Source organism: Carassius gibelio, chromosome A23, assembly GCF_023724105.1.
Source record: "Carassius gibelio isolate Cgi1373 ecotype wild population from Czech Republic chromosome A23, carGib1.2-hapl.c, whole genome shotgun sequence".
Classification (NCBI taxonomy): Eukaryota; Metazoa; Chordata; class Actinopteri; order Cypriniformes; family Cyprinidae; genus Carassius; species Carassius gibelio.
In genome coordinates, this window is record NC_068393.1 from 6,334,284 (window position 1) to 6,350,603 (window position 16,320).

At 41.8% G+C, this 16,320-nt stretch overlaps 2 protein-coding genes across 17 annotated transcripts in view; one reads left to right on the forward strand and one right to left on the reverse strand.

Annotated features, from left to right (window-relative positions):
- The window catches only part of LOC127945070 (ankyrin repeat and SAM domain-containing protein 1A), a 96,305-nt gene extending 94,150 nt beyond the window's left edge, over positions 1 to 2,155 (reverse strand). For 3 of the 12 annotated variants that reach the window (XM_052541626.1, XM_052541623.1, XM_052541621.1), the window contains exon 1: positions 1,650 to 2,122. In XM_052541626.1, the coding sequence (XP_052397586.1) occupies positions 1,650 to 1,816 (167 nt within the window). In that variant the 5' untranslated portion in view covers positions 1,817 to 2,122. Of the gene's footprint in view, positions 1 to 1,649 lie in introns of all 12 variants that reach the window. The other 9 variants (XM_052541620.1, XM_052541617.1, XM_052541619.1 and 6 more) reach the window with 7 other exon arrangements.
- Positions 2,156 to 3,211: 1,056 nt separating this feature from the next.
- LOC127945094 (transcription initiation factor TFIID subunit 11) lies at positions 3,212 to 5,254 on the forward strand. 5 transcript variants are annotated; one of them, XM_052541667.1, is made up of 5 exons: positions 3,212 to 3,368; positions 3,775 to 4,076; positions 4,153 to 4,240; positions 4,600 to 4,696; positions 4,772 to 5,254. In XM_052541667.1, exons 2-5 carry the CDS (start codon positions 3,793 to 3,795, stop codon positions 4,900 to 4,902), a joined length of 600 nt encoding a protein of 199 aa, XP_052397627.1. In that variant the 5' UTR covers positions 3,212 to 3,368; positions 3,775 to 3,792; the 3' UTR covers positions 4,903 to 5,254. The 5 variants fall into 5 exon arrangements, with proteins under 5 accessions (XP_052397627.1, XP_052397628.1, XP_052397631.1 ...); XM_052541668.1 differs by having other exon boundaries at positions 3,230 to 3,368; positions 3,792 to 4,076; XM_052541671.1 differs by having other exon boundaries at positions 3,234 to 3,322.
- Positions 5,255 to 16,320: the final 11,066 nt, after the last annotated feature.

The following is a 16,320-nucleotide window of genomic DNA, read 5'->3' on the forward strand; positions in this document are numbered from 1 at the left end:
TCAAAAAACGGGAAACATATCGCTATCGAATATCGGCAAAAATCTAATATTGTGCATCCCTAATAAAAGTGTAAGTGGGCTTATTAATATGTTAATAAGTGCAATTTTGTGAAGGATTAAATCTTACTGCTCTCCATTTCAACTAGTTAAATAAATCTGATGACAATGCATGCCACTGTAAGCACATGCAGAAGACACACTCACACCACAAAAGACTATTGACATTTGCATTACACACATGCCACATGACAAGCTGCACGCAAACACAGCACTCCCTTTAACACCTGCCAATTATTCAGTCTCTGGTGAGTAAATACAGGCTGATGCTCTTAAAGACAGACAGAGAGCACGCTCTTATTCTTCTCCTGCTGGCACCGCTTCCAGCCGATCATCCGTTTATTTACCTCCGACACACGCTGAGCCGCTCTCTCTCTCGTGGAGACACTGAGCCGGCGAGACACACAGATGCCAGTGGACACAAAGACTTCTGACGGGGAGAAGGGCTGGGCAGGACGGGTGGCATGATTTCTGGCCTCTAAATGTAGACTAGTTGATAAATTCGCACAGGGAATAGGACTGATTCTGTGCATGTGGGTCAAAAATGGCTTGTGTAATGCCAGAAGAAGAGGTAAGGTCTATAGTTATGAATGAATACACAAGAGTATGATCAACATGCACTGTGAAATTGTGCCTAAACATTATTCAGACTGTTGATATGCAAAACAAAATAAGAGCCATTCTAACTCGAGTGCATGCAAATGATCAGCTCTCCATTCACACTGCATTGGGAATAATCCGCATTTGCATCACTGTAAACACACGTGTGTAAATCAGATCCAGCAGGAGCGTCCTGTATCTCAGTTTTACTGCTGTAGGAGTTCAGATTGGGCTTCGTGACAGCAGGGATGATGGGGCACGTTACTCATGCTTTCAGGACTTAAAGAGGAACGTGATGTTTATATTGCGAAAGAACTGACAGATTGGTTGTTGTTTCGAAAAGGAATGATTCCTTGAACTACTTCTTTTTCCTTTTCTTTTTCAAAGTAATTCAGTCGTACCCAAGACAACAGGCTTTACTTTAATAAAGGTTTTGAGTCAAAAGTTCAACTGACTAAAATGTCAAAAATCACATTTAAAGAAAAATAAATAATAATACAAAAAAAAAAAAAGCCTGATGTGTAACAACGGAGCACAATAAAGCCACTCTGACACATTCAGAAGAGCATATTTTAACTGAAATGTGATGCACTTCATCAGACTGGGGCAAGTTGTAGCATGTATATATATATATATATATATATATATATATATATATATATATATATACACACACTGTAAAACATGGCGATTTTTTTTTTAAGCCAGCAGATCACATCTCAAATGAGTTGTCAATAAACGACCGCCTGTTGACAACAGACCACACAGAGTGTGACAACATGCCCCGCTATAGACAACACAGTGCTATAAAGCCCTCAATGATCTTTCCTTCTGGAAAAACATATTTGTGTGTGTGCACCTGAGACTTTAATGCTCGTGTGTACGCAGAAAAAGACTCAAGACCTGAGATATGAAGGGAGTAAGAGTGTGACAACTAGCCCCGGTCTCCCTACAGATAGCGCCTCTCCTCCGTGGCTCTGTCCTAACGTTACCTGAGCAGACTGGAGAGCGTGTGGGAAGAGCTCCCGACATTCCCGGAGGATCCGGGCCCCCCCGAGGAGGCCGAGCCGCCCGACTGTCTCTTCGCGGATAGCAGCTTCTCGACGGCGGGCAGATTCCCGGTGCGCGCCGCCTCCAGCAGCTCCTGCTCCTTCCCCATCTCTCGGCGAACAGGACACGATCACACGGCCTCACGAACCCACTGCACGCCTCTCGGGCGCCGTCACACGCGTCCACGCGCCGCACGACGCGCTCTCTCGCCGCTCCGGTCCGCTCGGTCCACGGTGTCACGGTTCGTCCCGCTCCAAGCGCAGCTGCTCCGGGGAAACTTTCTCTCCCAGCGCCGCCACAAACTTCCTCTGGCACGGCTAGACACGTCACTTCCTCGAGGGGTGCGCTCCTCGGTGACGTCGCGAAATATGCACAATCATTTAATTACACTGATGACGGGGAACTGCATTTAGAGGATTGAGATCGATGACGCAGCCCTCGTCCTTAAAACCTGACATCAGGACAAGAAGAAACCAGTTTACTGGAAACTAGCTTCAGTTGGGAGAAAGTGGCAGCACAGATTTATTTATATATATATATATATATATATATATATATATATATATATATATATATATATATATATATATGTTTGTAATTCCATAATTAAGTCAGTTTTGAAGATTTTAATGTCATGATGAATTATTAAAATGAAAATTGAATCAGAATTTTAACAAAGCAAGATAAAATGTGTGAATCACGCCTAATTTTTGTCTGAATTTGTCTGATTGATTAAAAGGCTAAATATTCACCGAAAGGGACTTTGATTTAAGCACGCATTCCCTTTTGAAATTAGAAGCGAACAGCATCATACACAATAAAATGATTATTTGTATAATTTAAAAGTAACATAATTTCTGCATTTATTTATTAAGCCAATTTCTGATAATAAATTAGTGTCAGGGACATAAATTCCCGTTGTCTTAAAACAGAAACACACAGAAATAGAGTAATTAAGTGGAATGATCTATATATCTCAGTAATTCAAAGGGGCGGTTTTATTATTAAATTGATCTAAAAACAATAAATCTATTTGAATATTAATATTCTGAATAATAATATTCTAATTTTTCTAATTTGTCTATCTTTTAGGTGCAAAATAAATAAATAAATTAATTAATTAATTGTTCAGGAGTAAAAATAAATTGTGCTGGAGTAAAACAGCGTGTCACGTGGCATTTATTTCTTATCTCAGCGCCCGTGAATGTGGACAAATCACAGACGATTAGATATGTTTATTGCTTTTTAAAACTAAATATATTCAGCAAAGCATGTGCGAATCCTTGGAAGTAATAAATTTAAACGAATGTAGTTATTTTAAGCGGTCATTGTACAAATATCTGCAATTAGACGTAGTCTGGAGGATCTGAGTTTGAATGTAGGATCCGTCTGAGTTGTGTCGGCTATTCAACAGTTATTATGCAACAAAGAGCGCCATCTACTGGTTGGGTCATGGATATCAGTGGTTAAAATTAATTTGTGCTTGGGGACTCTTATTATGGGAGGCACCTTCTAATAAACTGGTTACCATCTAAAGAGGAAGCTGAAGACTCTTATTTTGAAACTGACCGGATGTTGTTGCGACTGCTGAGTCTGTAGACGCGAAAACATTTCTGTAAGTGTGTTTATAAAACTGTCCTGAACCCCGCTGACCGTGAAAGGTATGTTAGTAGACGAGTGCGTTTGTGTTTTAAACAATAAACGGCTTTAATTTTTTTTTGCCGAACAGGTTGTTTCCAATTGAGACCAAGTCAAGAGTGTAAGTCTCAGGACGAACTTATGATTATTACCATGTTTTCGAACAGTACCATGTACTTTTATAGTATCTTTTTCAAAGGGAGCTTCCCGAATGTGAAAATCACATTTAAGAATTTAAATCATACCAGTAACCCGTGGAGATATGTATATAATTTATTTTCTCAACACCATAATATCATTTAATATTATTAGGTAACGTTTGTGGAGAAAATGACACATTAGATAGAAACATGTTTGGAGTGGTTTAGGGGTTCACGTCAGCTGAGCATGAACTAATCGAGTTTATTTCCCATTCTTGATTTACTTCAGCTCTTCTTGTCTTAAAGCATGGCAGACCCGGCCCGTGTGAACAGGCCCCTGGAGAGAGCCAGGCCGGACGAGGGGTCCTGGGACGCCCCGGGGAGCAGCAGCACCTCCTCTGAACCCGCTGCCAAAGATAGAAAGAGTTCAGTCATTACTGATCTGACTGTGATTCAGAGATCCGCTGGTGAAGAAGAGGAAGAGGGATCTTCATCACTCCATCCTCCCCCGGACAAAAAACTGAAAATAGAGCATGACAAGAAAAAGGAGAAGCGGCAGAAAGTGGATGAAGATGAAATCCAAAAGATGCAGTAAGCTTCGTGGATGATTCTTTCTTGTTTGAATGTGTGTTAATGATGTTAATAACTCCTCATTCGTGTTGCACAGAGTTTTAGTGTCATCCTTTTCTGAAGAACAACTGAATCGCTATGAGATGTACAGACGCTCGGCTTTCCCAAAGGCTGCGATCAAAAGAGTAAGTGGAGCAGTTAGGAAATCCTGAAGATATGAGATTCATAACTGGATCTGACACGAGTCAAACAGATATCTGCTCTAATGGTTATTTAATACTTGAGAATTGTTATCAAAGACCCGTTTGTACTGAAATGTGTTGCTGCTGGACAGTTAAAGAAAAATAGCATTGTATTGTTGTATTAATGCAATGTTTATTATTATTAAACGATTCACAAATTTCCATTTGGGTGCTTTAGGTTTGGTTCCAAATTGTCATAGGAATTCTAACTGGAACTCTGTAAAAATGTAATTGTTCCACTCTGTTTGTAATATAAGATGGCGATAAAAGAAAGACATGTGATGATTGTTTGTGTCTTGCAGCTGATTCAGTCCATCACAGGATCGTCTGTCTCTCAGAATGTGGTCATCGCTATGTCAGGGATATCCAAAGTGTTTGCTGGGGAGATCGTTGAGGAAGGTTGGTATGATTCAGCTGTAAACCTTGAGCCTCACTGATTGTCTCCATAATGTTTCTTTCTTTATTGTCTTTCAGCTCTTGACGTGTGTGAGAAGTGGGGAGATACTCCACCTCTGCAGCCCAAACACATGAGAGAAGCTGTCCGGAGACTGAAGAGCCGAGAGCAGAGTCCCAACACCAAACACAAACACATCCTCTTCCACTGAGTCCCTCCCACTTATTATTATTATTCCTACTTTTATATCTCTGGTGTGTTTGGGAATGACTGTTGTTTTCTTCAGTTTTGTTCATGATGTGTACGGTAGAGGATGCAGTATACATCTTATTTTGTCCACAGTCTGTCCTCTGGGGCAAATAACATCACAACAATAAATTCATGTTAATGGAGTATTAATGGTGGAAAATATAGCAATTTTTTTTTATGTGTTTTGTAATATCTGGTTTATTTTGAAAGCTGTGCAGATACATTTTGTAACTATGTTGTGTGCATGGAAATATAAAAATTTAATCTTTTCACTGTTGTTTAACTGAAATAAAAAAAGTAATATTTTGTCAGAACCTGATGATCCCTTCATCATAGGAGCAGACAGTCATGATAAAGCTTGACTAACAGCCAAAGACGTGCAGAGATATCCTATATATATATATATATATATATATATATATATATGGGTGTGTTTTGGTGTACGTGTTTTTCTATCCTGGTGGGGACTTTAACATTAATACACATCCACTTGTGGGGACCTATTTTGAGGTCCCCATGGGTACAGAAGCTTATAAATCACAGATTTAGTTTTTAGTGTCATCATGCAGAAAGTTTTCTGTAAGGGGTAGGTCTAGGTGTAGGGCGATAGATTATGTGGTTTGTACAGTAGCTTCATTTAACCAACAATCATTCTTACATTAAACAGTAAATGGTGCATGTATCAATGTGAAGTATATAAATTAGGAGTAAATTAAATCATACAATTAATAATTCCTTACATTTATAATAATTCCTTACATTTATATAGCGCTTTTCTAGACACTCAAAGTGCTTACATAGTCAGGAGGAATCTCCTCATCCACCACCAGTGTGCAGCATCCACCTGGATGTCACCTTAATGTCATTTCTACTGTAGCAAAAAAAAAAAAAAAAAAACAGAACAGACAGTGGCTACATAGTTTTCAACTGATTTATGAATAAGGGTGCTTTTCACACCTGTAGATCGATTGCTATGTTCCGAAACAAAGATTCAAATTATTACAATGTTGTTTTTTGTTCTTGGTGAGTTTTGCTTTCACAAGGCAAAGTTTTACTTTTACACGTTGTCATATTAATTATATATTAATTATAATTTGTTTAATTATAATGCAGTTTGTTTTATAGACCACAATATTATTGTTGTTAATTGTTGAGAGTGCATTTGTCTAGTAAATAAAGACTCGAACTGTATTTATGTGCTTTTACTGAAAACTCTGAAACATTTCATGTATATAATTCACTGGCACATCAAGTGTTCCTCTAGTGCTCCCTCTAGTGGCAGCCTTTTGGTTACACTTCAATAACACCACATCTGTTCTTTCTAGAGAACAAGGGGGTAGACTACCTTTCTCTAAACAGATCTTAGAGGATTATTCTGCCTCTTTTGCTGGAAGATCGGCTCCTGTCTAACTCCTTGAACAAACAGGTAGTTTTAACTTTGGTGCTTGAATCTTGAACACTCTTCCTCAATTATTTACATTAAGTGGTAAAGAACCTGTACCAACACCACACACAGTTCACAGGTTCAGTCTTACAGGTTTGACTATTCGCCTCCCATACTTGGTTCTAAAGGAGTATATGTCAAATCCGGAATGTCCTGCTTCTGACTCCTGAGGGGTAGGGAGTGACTATAAATAAAGGTGACTTGACTTGACTTGCTGTGAGTTCATGAGGTAAGACCTCGGAACAGAGTGACTGGCAACAATTGTTTCTGATTCTTTAGCATCAATGATAAAATGAACTCTAGTGGAGAAGATGGGGTGGAGGGGGATGCTGATAAACCGTCAATGGAGACAGGTAGGCTAATTCAGCTGTATTTATACACCAAGGTTGATTATCTTAAGTGGTTCCACCTGTGCTAATTAGGCCGGTGACACACTGGATGCGTGGCGTGAGCGCCGCGTGTCTGAATCGTCCCAGAAGCGTGGCGGATTCTGTGTCTTTACACACCAGAAGCGTGCCTGACGCGGCGCTGGCGCGCTGCTGCTGTAGAGGGAGTCCGTTGACAGACCAGGCTCATGTCTTCATTACAACAATATATACTTTTTTCTACACACCTACACCTATGCCTACTGATAAAGGAATAGATTATGTTTGACAGGTGCAATATTTGAAAATCGATTTTTTTTTTTATTACATTTATATCTGAATTTATGTCAACCTATAGACTTTCAAATATCAAAATATCAGGAATTCATATGCATTTGTGTACAAAATGACATTTAACCACATTTTCCTATTATATTTAGCCTGGAAAAGCTTCCAACACGCGCGCGTGTTGCGGTAAAAATAGGCGTTGGTTCTATTTCTAGCAAGCAAGCGTTTGCCGCACGGCTCGAGCCGCGCCTGAGACGCGCGTCTCACGCAGGCGGTCTGTAAGCTCTAACCTGTTAACATGGGAGCCGAATTAAAAACCGACACCCCACGCGGCTGAGACGCTTGCGCCACGCATCCAGTGTGTCACCGGCCTTAGGCTAAGTATCTGACGTGCTTCTCCTGAACCTTGTTATGAAACTTCAATTCACAAGTTCACACTTACATATAATTAGCTGAAGTATTATACTGCATATTTGGCGTGCTGTCCGGGGAAGGGGTTCCGGGCTCGGCAATGGCCCGAACCTAGAGTACCCCCCAAAAAGCTAAAGAGCAGAGGACAGCCAACGAACTAAAGACCACCCCAAATGAGTGCCGCTTTTGGTGGGCTGGCATCTCGAGAAAGGGTCTGAATGTTTGGCCAGTGGGCCCATGATGGTGGCTCACTGTACCTGGACTGACAGGCCCTGCTGGCCTGCAACGGGGAGCAAATGTAATTTGGAGCGACCGATCAGGCGAGTTTGAGCCTTTCTCCGCTGTGAGACCAATGCTCGTTGGACAGAAAGAGAAAACAGGAAAGAGGAAAATGAGAGCTTGACTGGGACATTTTCTCACACTGCGTCCACTGTGAGACCCAATGCTCGCTGGACGAAAGAGAAAAAGTGAGTGCTCTACCGGGAAAGTTCTCACTGCGTCCGTTATGAGACCAAATGCTCGCTGGACAGAAATAGAAAACGGGAAAGACGGAAGAGAAAATGTAGGTGCTCTACCGGGAAAGTTCTATCTGCATCCGCTGTGAGACCAAATGCTCGCTGGACAGAGAGAAAACAGGAAAGAGGAAAATGAGAGCTTGACTGGGAGATTTTCTCACAATGCGTCCGCTGTGAGACCCAATGCTCACTGGACAAAAGAAAAAACGTAAGAGCTCTATCGGGGAAAGTTTTCGCTGCGAGACCAAATGTGATTTTTTATATCTATATCTATATATATATATATATATATATATATGCTCCTGCGGGAGCAGACACTGCTGCGGCAGTGGGGAGATACAAAAAGGCTCCTGCGGGAGCAGACACTGCTGTGGCAGTGAGGAGGTACAGGAAAGGCTACTTGCTTCGGCTGCTGTAGATGTTGGCTGCAGGAAGAGTAAAAAGGGTTAGCAACATTTGATGGGGCAAGCTAAAAATGAATGGGTAGCCTACTGTGTTACCAACTTAGCAATTGGTTGCCTGATTTGCAGTGTTTGGAATAACGCCGTTTAAAAGAACGGCATTAGGTAACGACTTTATTTTTTCAGTAACGGGGTAATCTGACTAATTACTTTTCCTGTCGTTATAACGCTGTTAACATTACTGGACGTTAAATGCGGTGCATTACTTTGCATTGATTTAATAAACTATGTAATCTGAACGCACCCCTGGCTCACACAGCGAGCGAGCAGGTGAGTTAATAACGAGATAAGCGATTATGATTGGCTAAGGCAGAGTCATGTGTTTCATGGTAGCCAATCAGAGCCAGTGTTTTTACGCCAGCGGCGCCAAACACACACACACGCACGCACGCACGCGAGATTCACAGCAGCAGCAGAGATCCCGATTCAGGAGCAATCCGATGAAAAGTTGGCATTTTCAAGGTGGAGGATAATAAGCACTAATTCAAATTCATTGTGGTCAAAGGCAAGAATGTGCATTTAATGTGTACATGCAATATGTGACACGCATCTACAAAGCTAGTGGCCAAAAATACTTACAAAGATAATACTTGGAAGTGCAGGATAAAACTTTTGCTGTCTGTTGACGTGCAAAAAATATTGCAAGTTATGTACGAACACCTGTCTGTTCTAATCATTTTTACTGACTTGTGAAAACTGCTCCAAAAAAAAAAAAAAGAAAAAAAATTATTTAACATATAGCAACTTTTTTTTTTTTTTTTTTTACAGTAACGCAAATAGTTACTTTCCCTGGTAAAGAGTTACTTTTATTATAGAGTAATTCAGTTACTAACTGAGTTACTTTTTGGAACAAGTAGTGAGTAACTATAACTAATTACTTTTTTAAGGTAATGTTCCCAATAGTGCTGATTTGACAATTCCTCAAGCCTTGTCCACATTATTATGTTCCTGTTGGAAAAGCATCTTTCCTCTCATTTGGCCTCCGGGCTCTTAGGCGGTCTCCAGGGCGGATACGTTTGGAAGGCTGTTTTTCACATTGTAGTATGGACTGTGGAAACAGAGGCTTTTGGAAACGATGAAGCATGTTTAGTCTTGTAAGACATTGTACCGAAAAACATGATTATATGATTTTTGGCATGGAGACAGAAATTACATACCCAAAATAAAAATGTTTCTGCTCATGATTCTTTCTGACTAGATACATGACCAACATTTGTTCACGATCCGAAACTTCGACGTTTACCGTTCAGGAATAGGAGTAGTTTTCATGACATAATTTACTAAATAACTGTCACTGAAATGATGTTTTATCGAAATATTGGTCAAATATCGAAGCCAAAGTCTTTAGACTTTCAAATGATGCACGGTTTATCCAGATCAAGTAAGAGTGTGATGTTTAACGTGCTGTGGAAGTGAAACGACAATAAACTGGGACCATTGGCAATGCTTGCAAGCAAATGGGTTAATAGCATTTATGTGCTATTCACTTCCAAGTGGTTTCTAAAGATATTTACTTGCCTGTTTTTCATATTACGGTCCTGAAAAGGCGACAGTAATTTTACTCCCACTTGCTATCCTGCGTCAAAACACGAGGGCAGATGCGTTTTAGATGATTTTTGAGTGATCACGCCAGTGAATGGAGAAATAGGTCCCTAAATAATTTGGTCCTGCCAGAAAACTTGCATGGAAATAAAAATGTAAAATTAAATTAAGCATTTAGCCGACAGTTTTATCCAGGGACTTACTCAGGCATTTTTTTTTTAATATCATGGAACTTATGTCTGTATCATTTCAGTGAGGTTTAAATGTACGCAGTAAGGCAAATGTAATGTCTTGGACATTTCAGTGTGGATGAAGACTCTGGAAATAATGCCTTGGCTCCGTGGTTAAAAGTGGCATCATCATCCAACGGAACTACGTTTGTATCTGTAGTCCATATCCATGCACACTCTACACTCCAGATCAGCAGGTGGCGGTAATGCATCTTTACACTGGTTTGCCAAAACCGCCATAAAACACTAGTAGAAGAAGACGGAACTGCGTCATGATGTCGTTTAACAAACATTAGCTGCGAACCTGCTTTTAGATCAGTTTTAGATGCAACACTTTGGATGCCAACTGCCGTAAAAATCCAATGAAGAAGAAGAACCTGCTTTTAGCATCTTCGCCTGCGGTGAGAACTGGGGTGCGGCCCAGGCTGGTTGGATTCCAGCTAGATGAGAGCTCGGTCTCGGGCGGCACGATCATTGTGTCGAGCGAAGCGAGCTCGGAGCTTGCACGGTCTATTGGCCATGACGTGTGGCTTGGCAAGGATAGCAGCTGTCGCGATGACGCTTAATGCTGCTCAACAGCCGTGTTTGGCTGGGTAGGAATGATCGCAGGTCCGGTAAAAGCAGCAGGTTTTATAAGTCCCCAATGTAGCTCTCTTCAATGGTATGAAAATTGGGTCTGTGGTAAGGTGACAGACGAAGCGAACCAGCATGCTGATAAACCGTCAATGGAGACAGGTAGGCTAATTCAGCTGTATTTGTACCCTAAGGTTGATTATCTTAAGTGGTTCCACCTGTGCTAATTAGGCTAAGTATCTGACGTGCTTCTCTCGAACCTTGTTATGCAACTACATTAAGAGCTGCAAAACTTCAATACAGGAAATGAATAGAGTCTCATTTTCAGCTCAATGACTCATGACACATGACTAACGACCACCTGTGCCTTTGGAAACAAATCCTCTGAAGAGGTGACAGCAGATCCGTCGCTGGCTGACGAGCTAAACTCTTTCTACAGCCGCTTTAAAAACAATCTAAGCAGTGCATGTCTGCCGATCAGCGTGTCAGGCAGCAGCAGTCAGAGCAGCGAAAATCATGTGATCACTATGTCATAGGATGAGGTTTGGAGGGCTCTGAAGCGAGTAAGTGTCAGGAAAGCCAGATCTGATGGGATTTCTGGGCGTGTTCTGAGGTCCTGCGCTGATCAGCTCGCTGGTTTGTTTACTTACATTTTATAAGTCTAGCCTGTCACACAGGGGCTATCGCTTGCTTTCGCATAAGCTTGCTGAAGGAGCTGTCTCAACAGATCTCTAGTAGCAACACCCTGTTTAGATAGGTATCCGAGGATACATAGGTGGAATGGTGCCCCAAGATGAACAGGGCTTTTACCAACTCAAAAAAGGACATGAAGTAACCGTGTGAAGCCCTCCCCATATAGGATTTTTAGAAAGAACTCAGAGTACTAGCGTGCAAACTTACCACAGTGTGGATTTCAGAAAGTGCACAAAGACTTCAAGTGCACATTTACCATTTTAAATACTGCTCTAAAGGGGGGGGGGGGCTCTCGTGGCACTCTGATAGAGCAGCTCATATATGGAACGGTGCATCCCAAAACAATATGTTTGAGAGTCATCAAATTGATCTATGGTAATAATGCTGGAGCAGCTAGCAGTAAATATTTAGCTGAGGGGAAGGGCAAACACCCAGCTCTCAAACGAGGGGGAGCTCAATCTACCACATGTTCCAAGCTAGAACAGCTAGCAATAAATTTACTTAGCTGAGGGAGCACAACCCAACTCTCATGAGAGAGTGGGCTCAACCTGCAGCATATTCCATGCTGGAACGGCCAGCACTAGGCTACCTAGCAGAGGGATCACAAACCCAAGTCTAAATAAGAGAAGGTGCTCGACCTACAGCCTGATCATGAGAATCTGAAGGGTAATGTAGAAAAGGATGAGAATCAGAAGAGTACTGCATGCTAGCCAAAACTCGTGCATCAGAGAATCGAAGGAATGACCTATTTTACCTGATGCTGCTGGATGCCAGGTGCTCTGGGAAAAACAGAGAACTCAACTCTCATGTTAGAGGAGAATTCCGAATTCAGAAAGAGAGAAGTGCGCTTATAGGCAAACCTTTTTGGTAAAGGGGAGCGCTTCTAAACTACCACGAGAACAGCTCATGGAGCGAGGGGAGAGAACTCGGGCGCTTAAGGGGAAGCGCCAGGCTCACAATAGCCCTTCATGTTGAGGGAAGCGATGCTTGAAGTGTATAAATAAAAATACACTGGCTGAGTGAAGCCTAAGGAAACAAGGTCTAACCAACTTGAAGAAAGGGAACGAAGCTGAGCACGTAACCCTTATCGTACTGCATTTCAGAAGGTGTTCAGAGTCTTGCATGCACACTTACCACTTACGTGGATTTTAGAAAGTGCGCAGAGTGTTCAACGTACACACTCACCACCATGTTTTTCAGAAAGTACACAGAGCTTAGCTTGTGTACATAAAGCTTCCTAAGTATCACAGAGGTGCCGAATCGCATGGGAGAGGCAAGCTCAAATTTACAAACCTCTGGCGAAGGGAGCGTAACCTGAGACAGCATATAAAAGAAGATTCCCACAACTGCCACCCCCACTTCCTGCTCTATGCATCAGCAAGAAGGGATATCCAAGTGACCAGGAAGCCCCTCAGGGTGACCTGGCCGGACATCCAGGAAATTCCTTGCAGTGCCGTGCCGAGTCTGATGATCAAGAAGGCTCCCACAGAAACCTATGATCTGGCCGCCTGATAACGGAAGCATGAAGCCGAAATCAGGGCTATCATACCCACTAGACATAATGCTGATGGCAGATGTAAAACCCCAAAAGGGAGCGAGAAGATACTAAAGTATCACTCTGATCCGGACAAAAGTGATGAAGCCTTGTCTGGATCACCTTCCTTTGCCTATCTTCTTTTAATCCACGATTCCTCCTACACCTACCCGCAAGTGGGGGAGGAGTGCGAGCCACAACATAAGCCTTCTGTGCCAGTCTCTGATCCTCAGACTGGACCAGGACCCTATGTTTTTCGGGCTCAGACCTAGTTGTTCATGAAGGATTGAAAGCCGCTGAGTGTGCTTTCACCACCCTGAACGTCTTGACCACTGTCTCAACGGGGGTACCGAAAAATACAGAAGACGAGACCGGAGCATCAAGAAGAAAGCATTACTTTCTTCCGGATATCTGCCAGGGCGATGCAACTCAGCTACCTCATCCTGAAACCGTTTTTTACTCATCCATTTCTACTTGATTTTTGTATGGAGATCAGGAAGAAATGGAAGGCTCACCTGAACTGGAGGGCTATGGCCAGAAAGATAACGCTCCTCAAGATGAAGCGGCATCACCTTCTTAGCACGCTTCCGCGGCAAGGTTGGAGTGATCCATAACCTAAAACAGCTCACGGGAAGCAGATGTCTACCACTCTTCTCAAAAAGAGAGACAACTGAGAGTCTTTTTTTCTTTTTTCTTTTACAACACTCACAAATGCATTGAAATTGCTCCCTCAAGGACACTGCATGCCTGCTCTTACCCCAAACAACCAAGGCCGAGATTGTGTGTGTCATCGGGTATTTGCTAGTGCCTACTTTTCAAGGAGGAAGTCTTAATAGATTTGCATCTTAAGAGAAGATGAGCAAAAACTGCTGCCGTGTATGCATGGCTATGCCTGCACTCTTAGACGCTGTACGCTTCAAACAAAACAGTCAATGAAGATGAAGATGAGAATGACGTAATTTCCCGGCACCTATTTTTAGTCGTACCGGTATTGATGTCGGGGGCTGTCGCCGGCCAACTTGTTGGTGTTTTTTCAATGTATGCTTCAGACATGGGTCATGACAAGGTGTTCCCCATAGTGACCCCTAGAGGACGCAGTTCGAAGTTCCCTTGAAAGGGAACTACATTTGCTCCTCCATCCCGTATGTCCAGTCCAGTTTGACTATCACCCCAACATATCTAATGAAGATACCATCTCTCAAATCCTGACTCTTCTCTCACGCACATTGACTGCAATAACAGGGACTAGCTTCCAAACTCATAGACCTCGGCCTGAATTCTTCACTATGCTACTGGATTCAAGACTTCCGCACCGGCAGGCCTCAAGTGGTGGAAGTAGGCCAGTTCACCTCCAACTAGGGTTGCCACCCGTCCCTTAAAATGCGGAATCGTCCCGTATTTGAGAATAAAATAGCGCGTCCCATTTTGAATCAATACGGGATGGGGTTTGTCCCGTATTTTCGGAGTTGTCTTCAATGCAGCATCTCATGCAGATCATCCCACCCGCATTCTGTGAAAACTCGTCCTATTCTGCCCCTGATTGGGTAATACTCGCTGCGATCGTTGTGTTGATTGGTTTGTTTCAGGTTCATGGCCAATCAGAGTCAGAGGAGGATGGGTCTCTTGGCAGAGAGTCGATTTGAAAGAATGGTGGAGGCAGCTCCAGATACCCCCCAGCGTCCAGCGCTGAAACAAAAGCGGATGCAAAAATAATCGACGAAAGTCGGAAGAATCAAATACATGGCTGGAAAGTGTCAGCAGAAATGAGTATCAAGCACAATTTGTCAGCGAGTGTTCTCTGTTGCGCACGGTGGCTTGTCAGATGTGCGATAGCATGCCTCGGGTTAACAACGTTCATACACTTTACAATAAGGTTCATTTATTAAAGGGGGGGGGGGGGGGGGGGGGTGAAATGCTATTTCATGCATAGTGAGTTGTTAAAGAGTTGGATTCCCATGCTAAACATGGACAAAGTTTCAAACATTAAGTTGTACGTTTGAAGGAGTATTTTTGTTCCAAAAATACTCTTTCCGGTTTGTCACATGTTTCGCAAAGTTTTTTTCGAGTATGGGTCTGTGTGACGTTAGATGGAGTGGAATTTCCAAGTGTTTTTGTGCAAGTGTTTTTGTTTGTTCCCTGCATTTCGAAGATGCTTGTTTTACAAACAAGGCCCAGTTTGACGTCGGATTTGCACATCATTTATTTCTTAAGGATAATGCAGTCCCAACGAAAAAGGGTCACGATCGTGAGTTGGAACCGCAGGCGGTGAGTAAAACTGCTTCAAATATCTCTGTGTTGTTAACTAAGCTATCGGCGCGTAAGCACATCAAGTAAACAACATGCGACTGCACTTTCCACATGTACACCTTAAAAAAAAAAAAAGACGACATAAAGTGGAACTTAGTCATTTTCCAAATCCGCTAAGCAAATATATACAGTTTCAATACATACCACATAGAAACGTCCTGCTGTAATTGCTGCCGCCGCTCTTGTTAAATTTCAGCCTCGGGATCTGATTCTGGATCATAAATATACGCTGAATCTGACTGTTAACCATGGTTTGTTTTGGATGATGGTTTTTCCCTCACGGTAATGTCACAGCTTCCACTCGCTCTCAACGCAAAAGCCTACTCGCACTCGTGATTCTATAGCTCCGCCCACACGTCACGCCTCCAGCCGCTCGTGTTTTTCTGGGAAAAAACAGTACAGACTATCTCTCTCTTATGAATATAATAAAACTAAAGACTTTTTGGAGTTATGAAGGATGCAGTACTACTCTATAGGTACTCAAGATTAACAGGATATTGAGTGAAAACGAGCATTTCACCCCCCCCCCCCCCCCCCCTTAAGCATTAGTGTATTAACTAACATGAACTAACAATGAGTAAGAAATACATTTGTTACAGTATTTATTCATCTTTGTTAATGTTAGTTAATATAAATAAAGCTGTTCAGTGTTCATGTTAGTTCAGTGCATTAAATTATATTAACAAGATTTTAATAAAGTATTATTAAATGTGGAAATTAACATGAACAAAGATGAACAATTGCTGTATAAGTGCAGATCATTATTAGTTCATGTTAATTAATGTAGTTAACTAATGAACCTTAATTTAAAGTGTTAGCGATTTGTTTATTGTGGTTAAGGTGTACAGTCAGACACATAAGCATTATTTTAATAAGAGATAAGATAGATATATTTAATAATAAAAATAAAGTGCCTATGTGAAGCAAATAAAAAAACTAATTTAAATGATTGCATTATTCAATAGGCTACTGTAAAATTAACAATAGACTATATAAAATAGATTTTTAAAAAATGTG

Excerpts from the sequence above, each read along its gene's own strand:
- LOC127945094 (XM_052541667.1), top strand. The coding sequence starts at position 3,793 with ATGGCAGACCCGGCCCGTGTGAACAGGCCCCTGGAGAGAGCCAGGCCG. Across the intron at positions 4,077-4,152 it reads GATGAAATCCAAAAGATGCA|AGTTTTAGTGTCATCCTTTT; the intron begins GTAAGCTTCGTG and ends CGTGTTGCACAG. Across the intron at positions 4,241-4,599 it reads CAAAGGCTGCGATCAAAAGA|CTGATTCAGTCCATCACAGG; the intron begins GTAAGTGGAGCA and ends TGTGTCTTGCAG.